General features: G+C 45.1%; 1 protein-coding gene across 1 annotated transcript; it reads right to left on the bottom strand.

Annotated features, from left to right (window-relative positions):
* Nucleotides 1-11,582: 11,582 nt before the first annotated feature.
* Nucleotides 11,583-17,049, bottom strand: BTN1A1 (butyrophilin subfamily 1 member A1; the record flags this gene model as incomplete). The annotated part of the gene is made up of 7 exons (XM_082663557.1): nt 11,583-12,256; nt 12,656-12,682; nt 12,781-12,801; nt 13,293-13,442; nt 14,267-14,548; nt 16,349-16,696; nt 16,971-17,049. The coding sequence occupies 7 exons, from the start codon at nt 17,047-17,049 to the stop codon at nt 11,583-11,585; spliced, it is 1,581 nt and encodes a 526-aa protein (XP_082519683.1).
* Between the last annotated feature and the right edge of the window lie 1,050 nt (nt 17,050-18,099).

Here is an 18,099-nt window from a genome sequence, read left to right as displayed (position 1 = left end):
TGTAAGATCCCCCATCCATTAAACCACTGATGTCTCTGTAGCTGACTCTGAGCTCTTTCTTCCGGTCTTGAGGTGGGGCAAGTACAGGGCTTGCAGGCCTGTGGGGTGCAGCTCAACAAAAGCAAACTGAGGTACCTCTTGATTCTATTTTATCCTCATCACATACCCAGGATGGGAAGGCCAGATTCCAGGGCATCCCTGGAAGTCACAGGTCCCATCTTGCACCTCTAAAATGGGTTTCAACCCAGCTAGCTGGAGGCCATGCTCACATCTGCTCTCCTCATGTCTGCAAAGACCTCCCTTTGTTTTGAAGGGTTTTTTTTTTTTTTTGGTTTGTTTTGCCTTGAAGGTTTTGAAAGCTTCTTTTGGCTGCCTCAGATTTCTCTGCTCATGCTCTGACATGAGCTGAGGCATGCTTTCATTTTGTTTTTAGATATCTTTCTACTGGGACTTCTTTTCTGAGAGTTCCAGTTTCCAGCTTCCAGTCTTTTCTTCAGTAGTTGTTCCAGTCAGAGAAAGAGAAACAGAGTCCAGAAAAAACAGAACCAGTAGGAAAATATACATGTATTTCTAGGAGTTGGCTTACGTGATTGTGGGGCCTGGGAAGTCTGAAATCTGTAGTGTAGGCTGGCAGTCTAGAAAATCTCAGGCAGGAGCTGATGCTACAGTCTTGAGACAGAATTTCTTCTTTCTTAGGAAAACCTCCATTTTGCTCTTAAAGTCTTTAACTTGTTGGATAAGGCCCACCCACATTACTGAGGATAATCTCTTTTACTTATAGTCAACTAATTGTAGAAGTTAACCACACAAAAATACCTTCACAGCAACATCTAGATTAATGTTTAATTGAATAACTGGGCTCTATAGACTAGCCAAGTTGACATGTAAAACCAGCCATTACTGCGGTGGACTCTCCTCCTCCTCTGGGTCACAGTGCACTATTCTTCCAGTTTCTCTCCCAAGCATTTGGAAAATAGTAGCACTGCCAGCCATTTCCACTGTCAGCAGTCTATGACACCACGATCTGCACCTTCTCCAATTTCAGTTGTGTGGAACAGAGCCATTGTGAGGGGCCTTTCCATGGTCTTTGCAGGTCACACCCAGATTTCTGGAAGTGATTGCTCTGAGTCTTAATTTTTCTCCCAAGACTTGTCTCTGGCTTGTTAAAAAACTCCTTTGACTTCCCAGAATTTCTGTGCAAATTTTGACAGCTGCCAGTCTAAGGAAAAACCCAGACCAAATATTGTTGGCTCTGTTGTCTTTCTGAATGTCTACCACAGTTTGGTCAAAGTCACGTTAGGTGTGACTCTGCTGTTTATGATTATCTTGGCTCCAAGCACATTAATAATACAATGGTTAATCTTATACTATTAAAGAAATCGGTGCTTATTTCATGGAGTGAATCAGACTGTGTGTTGAGTTCATAGACTTTCAATCGTTTTATGAAAAAGAAATCTAGCAGAGTCATGGGCTTTTTAACCTCTCCCCCAAATCATGTTTGTAGGCAGAGGTTAGTGCCAATGGCTGGTTTAAAGTGAGACAGAGAAATCCTTCAATATTGATACAGCTCAGAAATACTGAAATGTTAATTTCAACATTTTCAGAACGGCAACAGATTTCAAGCAAGCAGCCAATCATAATTACGGGTTTCATTTGGGAAGTTACTTTCACAGCTATGGCAACAACTTGTAAACTCTTCCGAATTCCACTAAAGCCCTTTGCCTAAGGACGGATCTATTTCACAGAGAAGAGGATGAATTTGGAACAGTTACAAATACACAAGTCCCCATGAAAATATAGAAATTTTTGTGAATGCTTTCAATTTGACAGCTTGTCAAGCAGATCCTTTGGACAAGTTTTCGGACAAGAAAGCGTCTCTCTTCCTCTAGCTTCAGAGGAGAGGAGACTGCTCCTTTATCTCTTTCCAAACAAGGTTTTAATGATGAAGTCTTGAATTTTTTAAAGATGCAACTTAGTTAAGCAAGAAGCAGGCGGTGGAACCCAATTTTACGGTAACAAATGGGGGTAAGGAAGAGCTGGAATTTTAATTAAAATCCGTGAAATAAAGAACACATAGCTTGCTTCCTGCAGGGACCAGTTCTTGATGTTGGAAGTGTTCTGGTCTAAATGTGGCCAATTTCCTCTCCTCCAGGGGCCCCAGGTCATAATTCACCCAAGGAAGCTGCAGCTGCTGAACTCTTGCCCTTCCTGGCAGTTCCGGGAAGACTCCTCTGGCGCCGCCTGAGGGTTCAGGCTCGCGCCAGAGTTTCCCTCACCCCACCCCCGCGCGGAGGGTCTCAGTTTTCCTATGGCTGCGCGGTCTCTTAGGTCTTTGGGGGCGAAGCAGAGGTTCATCTTTAGTGTCTGAGAGACCACCTTGGGGGGCTCGTGAACCTCAATAACGAAGAAACAGATGTTCAGAACAAAAGCTAAGATCATTCCTTTTCTATGTCTATTTGCAACGACGCGGACGTGTTGGCTCCGTGGCTTAGCTGGTTAAAGCGCCTGTCTAGTAAACAGGAGATCCTGGGTTCGAATCCCAGCGGGGCCTTTTGTGGTTTTCCTGCCTTGGAAAAGGGTATGGGGGATTAAAATGTAATCAATCTTAAGGGTAAATTTTCCCTACGGAGTTTCACGGAACTGTGTTATATGAGTCTGAGGGTGGGGACAGTTTTATCGTTTACAAAAAAGAAAAAGAAGAAACAAAGATGAATTTGTTTTTCTTTCAGAAGAATTTCTATCTTTCTTGACGTTCTTGCATTTTTATGTAGTGTTTTTTCAGCAAGCAAAAAGGGAACCAGGGAAAGCAGAAGGCAAAGTCGCCAGATTTAAACTATAAGCAACATCATAATCTCTGGTCATTCTATTATTTTTCCTGGGGAAATCCCAAATGGATGCACTTTCATAATCTACAGGCATTATTTTTTTAGCAGGATCAGCCTCTGGAATGACTGATAAATGCGTTGTTGAGAAGGTTGCAGCATCTCAATTCATAGCAGCCACTAAAATCCAACTATACAATGCAAGTTGTAAATAAGTATTTTAAAAGGTGGTCTTGTGGTCAGAGTTTTTTGGAAAGGAAAATCAAAGAGAAAAATATTTGTCCCCGTGATTTCAGAAAAGAAGCTGTGAGGGAGAAGCATCCTTTTGATTGCATATCCACGGAGTGGATAGCCCACTAGAACACACAGACCTGAAGCTATTAGCATGCAGGCTGACTTGAAGGAGCAGTCCAGGAAGGGCTGAGGTGCCTTCTTCCAAACTCTCTGTAAGAGAGAGGAAGGAAACATGAGAGGTGGAAGAGAAGTCTGGAGTTTTAATCATTACTGGGCCCCTTTACATAGAAACTCAAGACCAGGGAAATGAAGTTCACTGTAACTGTTACCCTCTTACTCATCTCCCAAGACCAAGCTCCCCTCCACCTGGCCCAGAAAGTCCCACCAACCTGGCTTTTACCTTCAGAGCACATTATTTTATGTAGATGGCCAAGGGTTGAAATGTGATCTCCTGTTCTGTCTGCAGAAACACAATGTCCCAACACTTTGAAGAATAGTTCAGGAAACAATTCTTCTTTTATGGAGACTTTCTCTACTCACTATGAAGCTTGATTCCCCACTTTTCTTTATAGGCATCACACAGCAATGGAGAGTACCAATGAAAATTCAATTAATAATCAAGCTGAGAAGAAAAAAAAGCGGATTTTATTTGAGCTAAGCTGAGGATTATAACCAGGAAACAGATTCTCAGAAAGCTCTGAGAAATGTTCCACCTGTTCGAAGTCGAATGCACAGTCATATACATTTTCGAGACAAAGGATAGTACATCAAAAGGTACGGAGGTGTTTGCTGACATTTTACATAAAGTTCACCAAGGCTATACATAGTCCATGTAAGCACGTACAAAGGGAGCAGCAAGTCACCATGACCCCCTACAAATTTGGTAAAGAACGCTATTCTTTTAAGAAGTTACATCGCTAGCATCAGCAGAAAGGGGGAAAATATGATCTTTATGGTGGAGCAGTCACTCCCATCTTTGAAGTGCTCTGTTTAACGTGTAATGCAAATGCACACTGCACATGAGGGAGGAGGTCCAAACAAACACAGAGAGAGAATATTATGTTTAATTTTTCTTGCCCTGCCTTAAAATATAAATTTTATTTCATCAAAAGACAGACCCTCTTTTTCACATTCTCCTATCTTCTGCTCAAAAAAGTCTTTTTCCCAGGCCCGGATTACACACCTCCCTCAAATGGTGAGGCCAGCTGCGTCCCAGTATAGATGTCAACACTAGACCACTCCTTCATCCTGTCACCAAACCTGCCTTAACCTTTACCCTTCTACTCCATCAGGCTCTAGGAATACCTTTACAAGGATGCTTCCAGCCAAGTGGCCCTCAATAGATTGCCTGATCTGTACCAGTGAGGTAGTGTTGCTGGCTACTGAAGTTATAGAATATTCCAGGTGAGGAATCTAACCATCTCTCCCAAAAACCTAAAAATCTTCCGAACTCTCCATGTATCAATCGTGAAAATGATTTATGTGTGCAAGTGGAAATGGTTTACAATCAAATGCTTGTTTATCCACCCAGTGCCTATCATGTGGCAGGCACCATGCTAATCTCACATGGCTCATGAGTTCCGTTCTAAAGAGGCTGGTGGGAGGACGAGTCAAACAGTTCAGTAGCAATTACAGTAGAGTGGGATATAACACCATTGGGAGTGGAGGGTACTGTAGGCCACGCTTTGATACTTAACTCAGACTGGGTGGAGATAGAAGGAGGTGGGGAAGACGTCATGGAAGAAGTGACACCCAAACTGAGCATGGAGGAGATGTAGGCAATATCGAGGCAAGAGAGTGGGCTGGAGAGAGAAATGGAAGAGGTGCTCCAAGCAAAGGGAACAGTGTGTGCCTAGAGGCGAGAAAGAGGACGCTCAGTTCAGGTAAGCGGAAGCAACTAGAGAATGGGATGTACAGATCTTGAAATTCTTCTTTGCCTGGCGATGACCATAGGCCCATAGGCATCCTCATAATTTGTGGCAGGGGTCCCCAACCCCCGGGCCACGGACCAGTACCGGTCGTGGCCTGTTAGGAACTGGGCTGCACAGCAAGAGGTGAGTGGCGGGCGAGCAAGTAAAGCTTCATCTGTATTTGCAGCCGCTCCCCATCGCTCACATTACTGCCTGAGCTCCGCCTCCTGTCAGATCAGCAGCGGCATTAGATTCTCACAGGAGCGCGAACCCTACTGTGAACTGCACAAGTGAGGGATCTAGGTTGAGCACTCCTTATGAGAATCTAGCGCCTGTTGGTCTGAGGAGGAGCTGAGGCGGTGATGCCAGCGCTGGGGAACGGCTGCAAATACAGATCATCATTAGCAGAGAGGTCTGACTGCACAGACACCATAATAAGTCAATTGCTTGCAGACTCATATCAAAACCCTATCAGTGAGTGACAAGTGAAAACAAGCTCAGGGCTCCCACTGATTCTGCATTATGGTGAGTTGTATCATTATTTCATTATATATTACAATGTAATAATAATAGAAATAAAGTGCATAATAAAGGTAATGCCCTCGAATCATCCCGAAAACATCCCGCGCCCCCCTCCTTGGAAAAACTGTCTTCCACGAAACCAGTCCCTGGTGCCAAAAAGGTTGGGAATTTTTGATTTATGGCATCAAGAAAACCACAGCTGGACTTGGTTTGACAGTTGATAAGTCTCAAGTGTTTCATGTTTTCTTTTGAAAAGACCATACATTACCAAAGCAGTATGGATGGAACTTGAATTTACAAGTTGTGGATTAAGTGGAACCTCTAGCTGGGCTGCTGAGATTCTCCTATGGAGATGTACAGCTAAAAGGGTCTTTATTTCCCATTTCTTCCTGGGTAGCAACACTCATCTACTTGCTCCATACCTGTTTTTGCTGCCGACATGTCTATTCCTCGGGGTAGGAGCTGCACCTGTCCTGTTCACAGGCGTTGGCAAACAGTGGGTGCTCAATTACAACAACAAAAAGATTTGTTAGGCATTTATGCCTGGGATTTATCAGGCCTTTATTATTTGCCATGCACTTTGTATATACCAAATCATGCAATCTCACAGCATACATATGGAGTAAGTTTCAATTATTTCCTCCATTTTAAAGAGGAAGTCACCAAGGCAAGGGATACAAAGTCATTTGCCTGGAAGGTCATACAGCTCGTAAGTGGCAGAGCCCAGGTAGCCTGAATAGCGTTGGACCCACCTAGTGACCCTCCAGGCACTTCTGAGTGCTTCTCCTATTACCCTAGGAGTTGTGCCTATTTGCCGTTTCCTCCTTTCTCATGTTTCCAGGGCCCACGTGGGGACCCTAAATGGGCAGAAATGGACGATATGTGGTCACCTAGGCAATAAAGGGAAACTTCATTTGTTTGTTCTTTTCTAGCCTTGCTAATGACCATCTTTCTAAGACATACCAATTCACTTTTCTTTCAGTGTATGTATGAACCTTTCTGTGAGTTCTGAGGAATTTAGAGGAGAGAGAGGGCAGAACAATTCTAAATATCAATAATCATAAGACATTCACCCTATTTTCTGCCTTTGTAACCTGTTATTAGATTAGATTTCTTTTTAAAAAAAGGAATGGAGAGGAGAAAATTCCAGTCACCTGAGGTTTTTGATTTTGGGGGGCTTTGCAATAAATTATGTACAAATAATATTCACTATCCAAGTTCTGAGTTCAGAATAGAAACACTGTAGGTTAATATTTGTAACTGTAGTATTAATGCTCAAAATAAGCGGGCTGGACGTCAGGAAAACTGAATTTCAGGGATGTTTCTGGAGATGTCACTAAACATGAATTCGTGTGTGTCTAAATCTCCCTTCCTGGGTCCTGGGTCCTGGGTGCTGTTCTGAACTGCAAAATTTGTAAACTGTTAGACCCTCATGACCTGCAAGTCAATCCTGCAGAAAATCTTACACAGCTTCATAATGTAATACATAGGAAGATGTTCATTGATAGCACCCTTATTTGTGGTGGGAGGGTGTTGGACCTAATCTGGGAGTCATCCCTGGGTGAGGACACACACTGCAGACCTCTGTGCAATAATTAAAAATAATAGTTCTAGATGGGGTCTAGAGGTATGCACAGCAACACAGATTGAAAAACTGGCACACACACACACACAAAACCGTGGCATGAAAGGGACAAAGTAAAAATAGAATGAGATATATGACACAGTGTCATTTATGTAAATTAAAAACGCATGTACCGAAACCAAAAATACATGTTCTACAAAAACATATAGCAAGAAAGAAAAGGATGATCTTTCCAGTGATTTCTTATGGGGGTGGGAGACGAAAAATGAAATTGAAAGGCAATTAAAAAGGAATCCATAAATAAATAAAACAAATGAAGGGCCCTGTGGACATCAGTGATAAATAATTGAGGAGTAACATTCATTCGACTCCTTGAATGTGAAGGAGAGAGAGAGGGACAGACAACTAGAGACAGTGAAAGGAGATGAGATTACAATGACTAGATCTTAAATTGTGTTCTGGGTACAGAGTGCTTTCATTCTTTTTTTAAAATATTTTAATTTTTTTATTTCGGATAATTTATTTAAAAAAAGAAGGATGAATCCACGAGGTGAACATGAAAGAATGTGATACACATACAATCGTTGAATAGTTTGAAAAGCGAACTGTCAGGAGTGGGATTCGAACCCACGCCTCCAGGGGAGACTGCGACCTGAACGCAGCGCCTTAGACCGCTCGGCCATCCTGACTTGCTGTTTGCATACGACGCTCGGGTTTCATTTCTGCGTCTACCTCAACGCTAGTCAACTTTTTTTTTTCCCTGAGGATGTGGAAATTCTTCGGTTAAAAAGCGAAACCACAAGTTTGCGAACGGACCCGGACGCCGACCGTGGGTGGAAGCGCAGGATAAGTGCCGGGTTGCCGGGGCCGCCGGGGGGCGTCTTCTGCGTGAAAGCGGATTCGATTCCAGGCTGCCGCGGGCGTGGCGGCGCGGGCCTGGGTACCCAAGAGTAAGGGAACTTTTTCTCCATTCTCGACAGAATTCTTGTTCAAATAATGGCACCCACGTTGCTGAAGTTGCCTTACTTAAATTGACACCTGCTCCCAGGAGGTTTTAGGCTATTTATTCAGTTTGTTGCTCGCCGAGGCCCAGCCCTCTCGGGCGCCCGCTCATTCCTCCCTCCTGTCCTTTCTGTTGTAAATCTCCCCGCTGGGGTTACCCTGGGGACCGGTGTAAGGGTGTCCGGGTGTCTTGCTTCTTGTTCCGAGTTATCCAGCTGTACATTGAGGATTTGTGGACTTTTCTGTATGGATGTTATACCGTTCTCAAAAGGAGGCCTCAAACTGAGACCAGTTCTGCCTTTCACTTTCTACAAGTGTATCGCTTTATCTTCCATTAATTCTTATGGCTTTCCTAAATCTCTGTTTATGTCCAGCAAAGCTACCAGATCTGTACCACAAAGAGTTTCTAATTGGTATGGAACACTCCTCAAAGAGAATTTAGTTTAGGTCTTTGGAACTAAACCATGGAGATACAGTTTTTTTGTTTTTTTTTTTTTAAGGAGAGGATAAACCCAAATTTTTACATCGGTTATATTTGAGTGATGAGATTTTGATCATTTTTATTTTTTTAAATGAACTTCCATATGTATTCAAGGAAAAAGGCTATTTCCATTTTAAATTTTAAAATGAGAGTAAATGTGCATGTGGTTGGGAGCGGACTCAGAGGTTTTGAGAAGGAATTTTGAGGAGACCTGAGTGGGTCTGGAGGCAGAAGGGACAGATAGATAAATTGGGATATGCAGAGAGATGGCGCGGAACAGTTGTTGTTGATAAGGGATGATAGAAGTTGTACAGTTATTTTTCTCTTAATTTGAATGTCTGAGCTCAACTATCTCACAGAATCTCTGTTAAAGAGAGGCAGGCCCTTTCAAACATGTGATGACCAGAGTTGGCATTTGGTGTGTGAAATGAAGTCTATCACTATCATTTCAGTAGCATTTGCGTTTTGGGGCTGATCTTTAGCTGTGGGGTGAGAGGTTTTTGTTTCTGGTTAAAAAAGAAACTCAGGCCTTGGAAATACTACAATTATTTGCAGTGGTGGAAGAGACGCCTTTTTGGTGCTTCTAAAATCACAGTATCACCGATTCTGCTTCAGGTGATTAAGACGGGCTTTGGCAAAGCATCAGCAAGGCCACCTTTCTTCTCTTTTGGAAGGTTTGAAAATAAAGCCAGAACGACCAAGACTGTTCATTTCTTCCAGGCACTGGTAGCTGGTGCCAGCTGGAAAGAAAGCCTCAGGGCTCATCAGATAAGTGCCTCATGTGAAGAGGCTAAACCTGGGAGGGGGGTGGACACAGATGTTTCCTAAGAATCTACTACCAGCTCAGTACTGTGTTTGGTAACCATTTTCCTTGAAGATCATGAGGAAATAGGAAGGGGAGAGAAGTCGCAGAAGTAATTAAAACCTATGACGAGTTCTCTTTCTACTCTCAGAGAGGGGTTCCTGTGGCAGCCCCATCTATTCGGAGTGAGATTTTACATATACATTTCAGGATACACATTGTACATTAAACTAGCAAAACAGCTGCTTGAGGTTCTCGAGTATTTTTAAAGAACTTCGGACTTTGTTTCTTGAACTTGTTTCTTTGTTTTTTGAACTTTTTTACTTTCTAAAAGTACTATTTGAACAGAAATGAATACTTTTTTTTCTTTCCGGTGTGTGAGCCTCTCACTGTTATAACCTTTCCCGTTGTGGAGCACAGGCTCGGATGCGCAGGCTCAGCGGCTGTGGCTCACGAGCCCAGCCTCTCGGCGGGATGTGGGATTTTCCTGGACCGGGGCACGAACCTGTGTTTCCCGCATAGGTAGGCGGACTCTCAACCAGTGCGCCACCAGGGAAGCCCATAAACTGCTTGATTTGCATTAAGGTCAGACCCTCTGTAGGGGGACTATTCCTGATCCTTGCGTGGGACAAATAGGGAAAAGTGGGCATCTCACTGAACTATCAGGGCCTTCAGAGTAGGAATCCAAAGGGCCTTTCCTCTGGAACGGTGGTTTAAAGATCGCCCAAGTTTGTTTGTTTTTCCAATTATGAGGCACCACCACTAAAATTTCCCAAACATTTCCTCCAGAGGCTAAGGGCGGGTAGCCATTGGCACTGTGGCCTTATTGTAAATAGCTGGACAGTCCTGGGACAATAGCCCCTTCCCTGGTGAGCCCACTGCCATCAGGTCTGGGGATGGGTCTTGGATAAACAGAACCACACTGCTTTGGCTCACTGCATTCCCACGCAGGTTTCTTTCCTCTGTTTTTGTTTCAGTTCCACTTGTTGGGATAAAGAAAGGAAGGTGCAGATGCTGTTTTCAGCAATCAGACAGACTTATTTATTAGGTTAAGACCATGGGCGACATCTATCCTGGAAACTGGAAAACCCAGTGGAAATGGAAGGTTGGAGCCTGGGTAAATATGCAGTCTATTGGGAAGACAAGACACACATATATAGGAAAATGCAAATACAGACAACTGCGATCAATCCAGCTGTGCTGACACAATGATGCAGCCTTCAGGGAACCCTGAAGAGAAGCAGCGTGTAGGAAACCTGGGTGGGGAGACAGCGATTGGTGGTGCAGTGTGGAAGTGGGTGGTGGTCGAAGCTAATTAAAGGTATGGTGGAGGGTCTAAACCAAATGTTGGGTTGAGGCTGAGACAATGGCTGATAAAGTGGTGATCTTACTGAACGATGATGCCTGGAAATGCCTCTGAAATGGAGAGATTCTAGATCAAAAAGAAGAAGAGAACCTGAGACTTGTGGAGTCAACAGAGTGAGGTTGAGATGAGCCCCAGGCAAGGGAGAAACACGGGTGCAGAGAGGGGAACAGGGCCGAGGCATGGCTGTGAACACAACCTTTGAATTTTATCTAAAATTCTCCCCTCTATCAAACGTTCTGTCTGATCCCTTAGCCCTGCTCATTTCATCTCTTCTTTACTCTCCTTGCCAATTGCTCAGATCCACCCCAGGGGATATGACTTAAAAAATTTGACATATAGGCCCTAAAACTCTAGGGGCAGGCCAGATGTCCATCAATGGCCTGGGTTCACCTCACTTTCTTCTATCATGACTTCCCCCGCAAGTTCCTTTATGGGATTTCGGCCTCGGATCTTCCCTTCCCAGGATCCTTTGGGTTTTCTGCTTGCCTAAAACCTGTTCCTGTACATATTCCTATTCTGGACACCAAGATGTTTCTGTCACAACCCTCGGCCAGCCTAAGCCCATCTTGATCCCTGAGCTTCAAGTGCCTTCCTATAGGCTTTGGCCTCAAGGGCCAGGAGAACGCGAGAAGCGGTTGGAGTCCCCTCTCCGCCCCCTGAATATTGAAACAGAAACGGAAACAGATTAGGAAGGTCCTACACCCCACACTCTATCAGCAGCAACACAACCTTCTCAAGATTAATTAATCCCTACCCAACAGGAAGAAACAGGGGCTGGGTACAGCTGGCTGATGAAGCCCCAGGGGGTGATAGAGAAGGGGGTAAGAGCGAAGGGAAGCGGTTGAGCTGGGGTATTCCTTAAGGTACCCGTTGGCTGGGCTGGGGAGGGATCAGTTTAGAATGGAGGGTGTCTGTATCCCCAGAGGCAGAGTCCTGCCCTGTGGGCGAGAGTGGGATGTCCTTAGAAAGGTCCTTGGGATCAGCAACTACTGTGACTCCCTCAAGCCCATTAGTGATTGGGCAGATGGTCAGGGGCTTTTTACCACAGGACCACAGGCAGAAGAAGGGCCGGAGGGGGCCTGAGAAAGAGGCATTAGAGAAAGTATAGATATGGGATCCATCAGTCATGTTGTAGAAGCAGATGTCTCCTGACTCACAGTCCAGGAAAATCCCAACTCGGCGGGGGGGTCCCGCCAATGGGAGAGGGGTCCGCAGGGGGGTGAGAGCCCAGTACCCGTTTCCATACAACTCCACAGCCCAGAACCCATTCTCGGGAGTCATGGGGTCATATCCTTTCTTCATCACGTTCTCCCTACACACCCCGATTGCCCAGTCAGTCCTGTCTCCCACCTCCACCTCCCAGTAATGTCTCCCCGAGGTGAAGGCCTCACGACCCAACACACAAGGCCAGGAGTCAAATCTCTCTGGTTTCTCAGGCAGTTTCTGACGTGAATCTTCCAGTCGGACAGATTTTGAATCCTCATACAGAAAGAGGTGGGGGTGGGCGGTATCTGGATCCAGAGTCACATCAACTAGAGACAGAGAGAAAGTGAGTCTGAATATCAGTGAATGTTAAAGGTTGAAAGAAGTGGGACACTGCTCTAGCAGTTGACAGGTCTCCTCCGGAAGAGAGCTGCGTGGCCTGCTCAGCTGTCTCTAGTCCCCTCTTCCACCCACAGCCACAGGGTGATGTATGAACTGACTGCCCCCCGTGCCCCATGGGACCCTGTCAGAGGAGACTTGTCTTCTAGCCATCTTCCAAGGACCCTCTGTGTGCCTCACGGAAAACGTTGAGGCCATTTGCCATCGTCTATCCCCTCTATATCCCCATCACTAAAATATGTTAGTGTTTTTTATTTCCAAGTACTGTAGGACTTTGAATCCCTGAAAGGTAGCTCCTCGGAGCCCTTGAGATATTTAGAGTCACTGACCTGCATGCAATGTAGCCTTTTTCCATTCTGCAAGGGGGGAGGAGGGAAAGAGTGTTATTGACACGTTTTATAATAAGAGAGAGAAAACCTTGTGGATGAAATAATTAGAAGAAGATAGAACTTACTGAGCTCTTCCAGGAGTTTCTCTGGAAAACAAACAGAAATACCTTAGTGACCTTCTAGAGTGGGCATGAGGGAGGGGACAAAACAGGTGTAAGAAACACACAAAGGAGTAACTGTTTACTTCATGACTACCTGATTGTTGAAGCATTATCAATAAATGAAGAACAGGGATTATGTTTTGTTTTCTAAGAAGTATGCAGGAAGTTCCTACTGGCTTGGGATCAGATCTTTAGTCGTTACTGGGAAACCAAGTTAAAAGTAAGGATAGAGTCTGAAGGTGAGTAGTGAATAAACATCAGGTCTATTCTCTCAGAACTGGTTTTGACTCGTCTTGTACCCCAAACCTCTGTTATTCTTCATATTGGGTGCCACTGACTTCAGGAGCCTTATAATCCCCTCTGACTTTCAGAATTCTAGAATCAATTATCTTCCCATTGGCAGTCATCCTAAAGGACTTGGATCCAACCCCACTTGGAAGCATTCCCAAAAAGAAGACTGGGATTCTATGACTTACCTTTAGAGCTGAATTCATGCCTCTTCTGTCTGGATCTTTCCTTGTATAGTCTCCAAGTGAAAAATATGGACCCAATTGTGAGAAATCCTAGGACCATCAAGACCACAGCCACAGCCACCATCCAGGGAGTCAGCCTTGGGAAGAAGGGAGCTAAAACAAAATCCCCAAGAAGGACATTGGTTGAGAAGCTCAGAGCAAGTCCAGCTCCTCTCCTGACTCCAAAAGGGGGTGGAAGAGAGGATGACCTGGACCTCTCACATTCCTCCCATGGCAAAATAGTCCCTCCAATGCCACTCTGAGCTTTTCAGATAAATTTTGATCTTAGGTAACAGAGAGCAGAGAAAGAGAGGAATGAAGATGAACAAGAGTCATTTGGGGACAGGACCTGTGAGATAAAAAATATAATGGACGAATTCCTGTTTTCATGGAAATTTCTCCTTAGCTATCAATACAGGATGGGAGCCAAGGGGTTGAGGGAAGTAAATAAGGAAGGGGAAATGTCACATCTGAGTGCAACAGAATGGGACTCAATGACCAAAGAATAAGGAAAAGTTCCTGCCTGAACCAGAGATAGTGTGTAAGGAATAATGAGAAGATTTGCTTCCCTGAGGACCCTGGAAACTTAGACAGAGCTCTAGCATGGAATGGGGAGGAAGGCAAGGCAAGGGTGGAAACAGGAGAACTAATTTAGTTAGATCCAGAAGACCCCCCCAGAGACAAAGCTTCTCTACCAAGATATATCTCCCAAGATAGAAAATCTGGAATTTGTATGAGATCTAGGTAAAATTTATGCCTTCAGAATCTCTACTCTTCTAGTGAGGCTGGTGGGGCTTGGTGGGCAAGAGTTTAGGTGGGGGAAAGCTTAAGGTGAGGAAAATAGACAAGTCTGCCATGAGGTTACAGCCGGGCAGGTGTCCCATGTGATGTGGCCCTGAAGCTGTGTCAAAAAGGAACCTAGCACTGATTTCACTGACCTGGTATAGAAATCTCTACTTCCTTCTCTTGGCCGAGAAGGAGGTTCCGGATACAGCAGGACACATTCTTCATGGAGGTGTCCCTGATGATCACTGAAGCTGCCACGGTGAACAGACCTTCTTCATCAGGGTTCCTGGACTCTGACACGGATGGAAACTCCTCTCCCTTGGGAGTTCGCCACTGTACCCGGGGCTCTGGGTACCATCCCACTGAGGTACACTCCAGCCAGATCTCTCCACTCTCTTGAACTTCCATGTGGATGTGAGGATCAGAGCCCAGAGCTATGGAGAAAGGAGACAACTTACTCCTTTAGCGGACATCCTTCTGGGAGGCTTATAACCACAGGGCTACGTAGTTTGAGAAAGAGAAACCCAAGGGAACTGGGGATGAGGGGGACTCATCTCCATAGTTTATTACACAAGGAAACAGAGGTATCAATAAAAGAATACATCTTATCAGAGAGGGGTGCTGTGTTGGGATTTAGTGTTGGAATTGTGGGCAGGAGTTTGGTGGACAGACAAGGGGTCCGGTCAGCGGGAACAGCAAGCCCAGTGGCTTAGGGGTGGGTTAGTGAGTCTAGGCTGGGAGCTCCAGAGATGGGAGAGAGCTCTGTGGTTGGAAGTATCATGAGAAGGCTTTGGGTAGGAAAAGGGCTAGGATTGAGAATGTAAGGATAAACAGAGAAGGAGTATCCTTGAGGAGAAGGGGGATTGGAGGTTCTTTGCACTGAGATTGTAGTTGACAATTTAAGTTTCACTTACCTGTGATACTGATTCAGGAATTTTCTTGAATGATTTCAACCTCATCTACCCCCACCCCCAATTAAATTGACGTAAATCAACAGGAAGCTGTTTTTCCTTTCTGTTCAGCCTAATTATTTTCTTACAATTCCACAAAGTACAGAAAAACGGCTAGCTTCAGAGAAGAGTTCTTAAACACATATCCACAACTATTGGTTGAAATCCATATACCAAGTTGTGCGTGTACGTGAAAATGTGTATTCTTTTCATGAAAAGGGCCACCACCCTCAGCAGATTCTCAAAGGTGTCTATCACTCAGAAAAGGTAACAAAGACAGCTTTATGCTATCAAATCTCTAGGGCTTTATAACCAACCTTTAAGATACTTCCCTAAAAAGGAAATATGAGTTATATATGATGCTGCCACGTGGGGCACTCTGTTATGAGGCAGGGACCCAGATTTCACCCAGGTATTTTTCAAACTTTACATTTATTTGACTACATACATGAAAAGCAATATAGTTGTATAGTATACATTGTAGGGCAGTCGAGGCACAGTAATAATATCTTACAAGTACATAATGCTTTTAGAATTGACCAAGCAGTTTCTCATATATTGTCTCATTTCATTTCATTTCTGCAAAACCTTGCTTGAGAGGTGGTGCTTTCCCAGTTTTACAGTAGGAAATATAGCTCAGAAAGAGGTCTGTTTGATGCCAAGTGGGAAAGTCAGACCTCAATGTATACTTTCCTCCTGAGTGTTTACCATTTTCCTTGTTGTTTTACTCTGAAATTTGGCTTGAAAGGAAAAAGGAAACAAAAACAAAAACTTTTGTAGGTAGATCAAGACCCTTAACAAGCAGCCATGCTCCATGATTTTAGGAAATTGGCCTTTGGGTACTAATCCATGAAGCGGCGTCAAAGTATGCATTGGGGTTGCTCACCACAGCCTTAATGTAATGGTGAAAAATAGACACAACTGAAATGGTTCATTCTGGGCTTTGATCAAGCAAATTATGGTCTATTAATAGAAGAGAATGTTATACAGTCATTGCATCTTACACTTCTTTAATTAATAACATGGGGAAATGCTTATGCTATAATTGAGAGAGAAGGGCAGGACATCATTGAAATAAAGCTCCGTCCAGAAAGGTAATTCCGCTGCTCCCTTTCCACTGTCAACTCAAACCCCCTTCCTACTCATCTCCTACCCTAGGCCTGCCAACCTCTTCCAGCCTAAAAGGGATTTGGGGAATGAATGTGATGGCTTCCAAATAACAGATCCATAGGAAAATATATCCCTCATGGAGTCACCGGAGAAAGTCAAAACCGGTCTGCTCACCAGCCACCTTCAGAGGCACGGTGGCCTCTTCGTAGTTTTCGTCCTGCCTGAAAAAGCATCGGTACTCCCCATCATCAGAGGCCTTGACGTCCTGTATCCTCACAGCGACGCGCCCCTCCGCGATGCGGTCCTCCACCAGCGTCACTCTCCCCCGGTACTCGGCCATCTGCTCTCCGGGCTGCTCTCGCCCTTCCCGGCGCACGAACACCGCGGGAGAGATCTTCTCTCGGAACCACCGCAACTCCATGCGCTCGGCGCTCACGTTGGGGGAGAGGTGACAGGGCAACTCGGCATCTTCACCCACCACCGCCAGGATGGGCCCCGGGGGTCCAATCACGTCAAAGGGAGCTGCCAAAAAACCAGGAGGGTCAGACAGAATGTGGAGGTGGGAGATGAGGACTGATACAGACCAGGATCCCGCCGAAGGGCGGAGACTCTCCCACCATTTCTCTTATTCCTACGACAGCCCAAGGGAGCCCATCTCGACCCTTATGGAAGTCGCTAAGGAGAACCAAATGGGATTGTTTACAATTACTGAGAAATTTCAACCTTGTAGGCCAGAGAGAGAGAGAGAGAGAGAGAGAGAGAGGGAGAGAGAGAGAGAGAGACAGGGGAGACCTACCAGAATCCAGCTCGGGCACCTGGAGGAGAATGAAGACGAGCAGACACCCAGGGAGACAGGAGTTTGGGAAGACTGCCATCTCCAGCCTTTGTGGGCAGCAAGATGCTGGTGGACTGGAGTTTGTCAGGAGCTTCAACCTAGGAGACAGATGAACGGATAGGAGATAGCTATGGGTTGTTGAGACACTGTTCTCCCAGCGTCCTCCCAGCACTTCTTTCCAACTTGGAAAGAGTCATTTGCACCTGAAGCTTCCTCCTTACCTCCCCCCACAGGGCAGACTTTCAGGCCAGGCGGCCCTCAGCACGCTCTCACCGACCACCCTAAGTCTGGTCAATCTTGTCTGTATAAAACAACAAAATGGGCCCTGAATCCCCAAGAGAGACTTAGGATAAGGGAATTGTGAGGCATAGTACCCATTAATGGGTTTCATATAAATAGAAGAACCTTGGAACCACTGCCCTAAAAAACCTCTTCTTTCAAATACAATAATTTGGCATTTGCTTTTAGCAATGATAGTCAAGATACAGTGATGGAGGTAGAGATGGAGACCAGGGGAATAAGTTGGAGGAGAAAGGAAGAAAGATTGGGAGCAGATAGAACAAGAAAGGGGAGCTGAAGAGAGCTAAAGGGCTTGAAGAGTAGAGGGCCTAGGACTAGGGAGGAAGGAGCCAGGGGGAGAGAAAATGCCTCCTGGCTGCTGGCTCTCTCAAGCGGTGAGAGTAATCCCAGATACTGACCTCTGATGTTGGAGGAAAAGGCACCAACAAGCTTCTGCTACCAAATGAGAAAGTTGGTTGTGGCCCCAGGGGCAAAAGTTAAAGGAGGAGGAAGGGGGAAGTGCTCTCAGGAAAGCCTGCCCCCAGGTCCCTGATGTATTTACTTTGGGGAAAAAAAAAAGTTTTCTAGAGAGGAAAAGGTCTGTGGATTTGTGGTCTTCAGCTGAGAAATCAGGATATGCATTGATGACCTGGGCTAAACAGAAGGGGACAGGGCAAAAAAGAAAGAGGATTCAAGAAAACACTAAAAGAAAATGTAAAGCCTTGGGCCGTTAATTCACCTCTCCAAGCCTCAGTTCTTTTATCTGTAAAATGGGAGTATTGTTAATAATACCTTCTTTGGAGTGGTGTTG

Source organism: Grampus griseus, assembly GCF_964374135.1.
Source record: "Grampus griseus genome assembly, chromosome: 10".
Taxonomy (NCBI): Eukaryota; Metazoa; Chordata; class Mammalia; order Artiodactyla; family Delphinidae; genus Grampus; species Grampus griseus.
The sequence above is the reverse complement of the archived record's forward strand: the minus strand, read 5'-3'. Positions and strand labels throughout refer to the sequence as shown.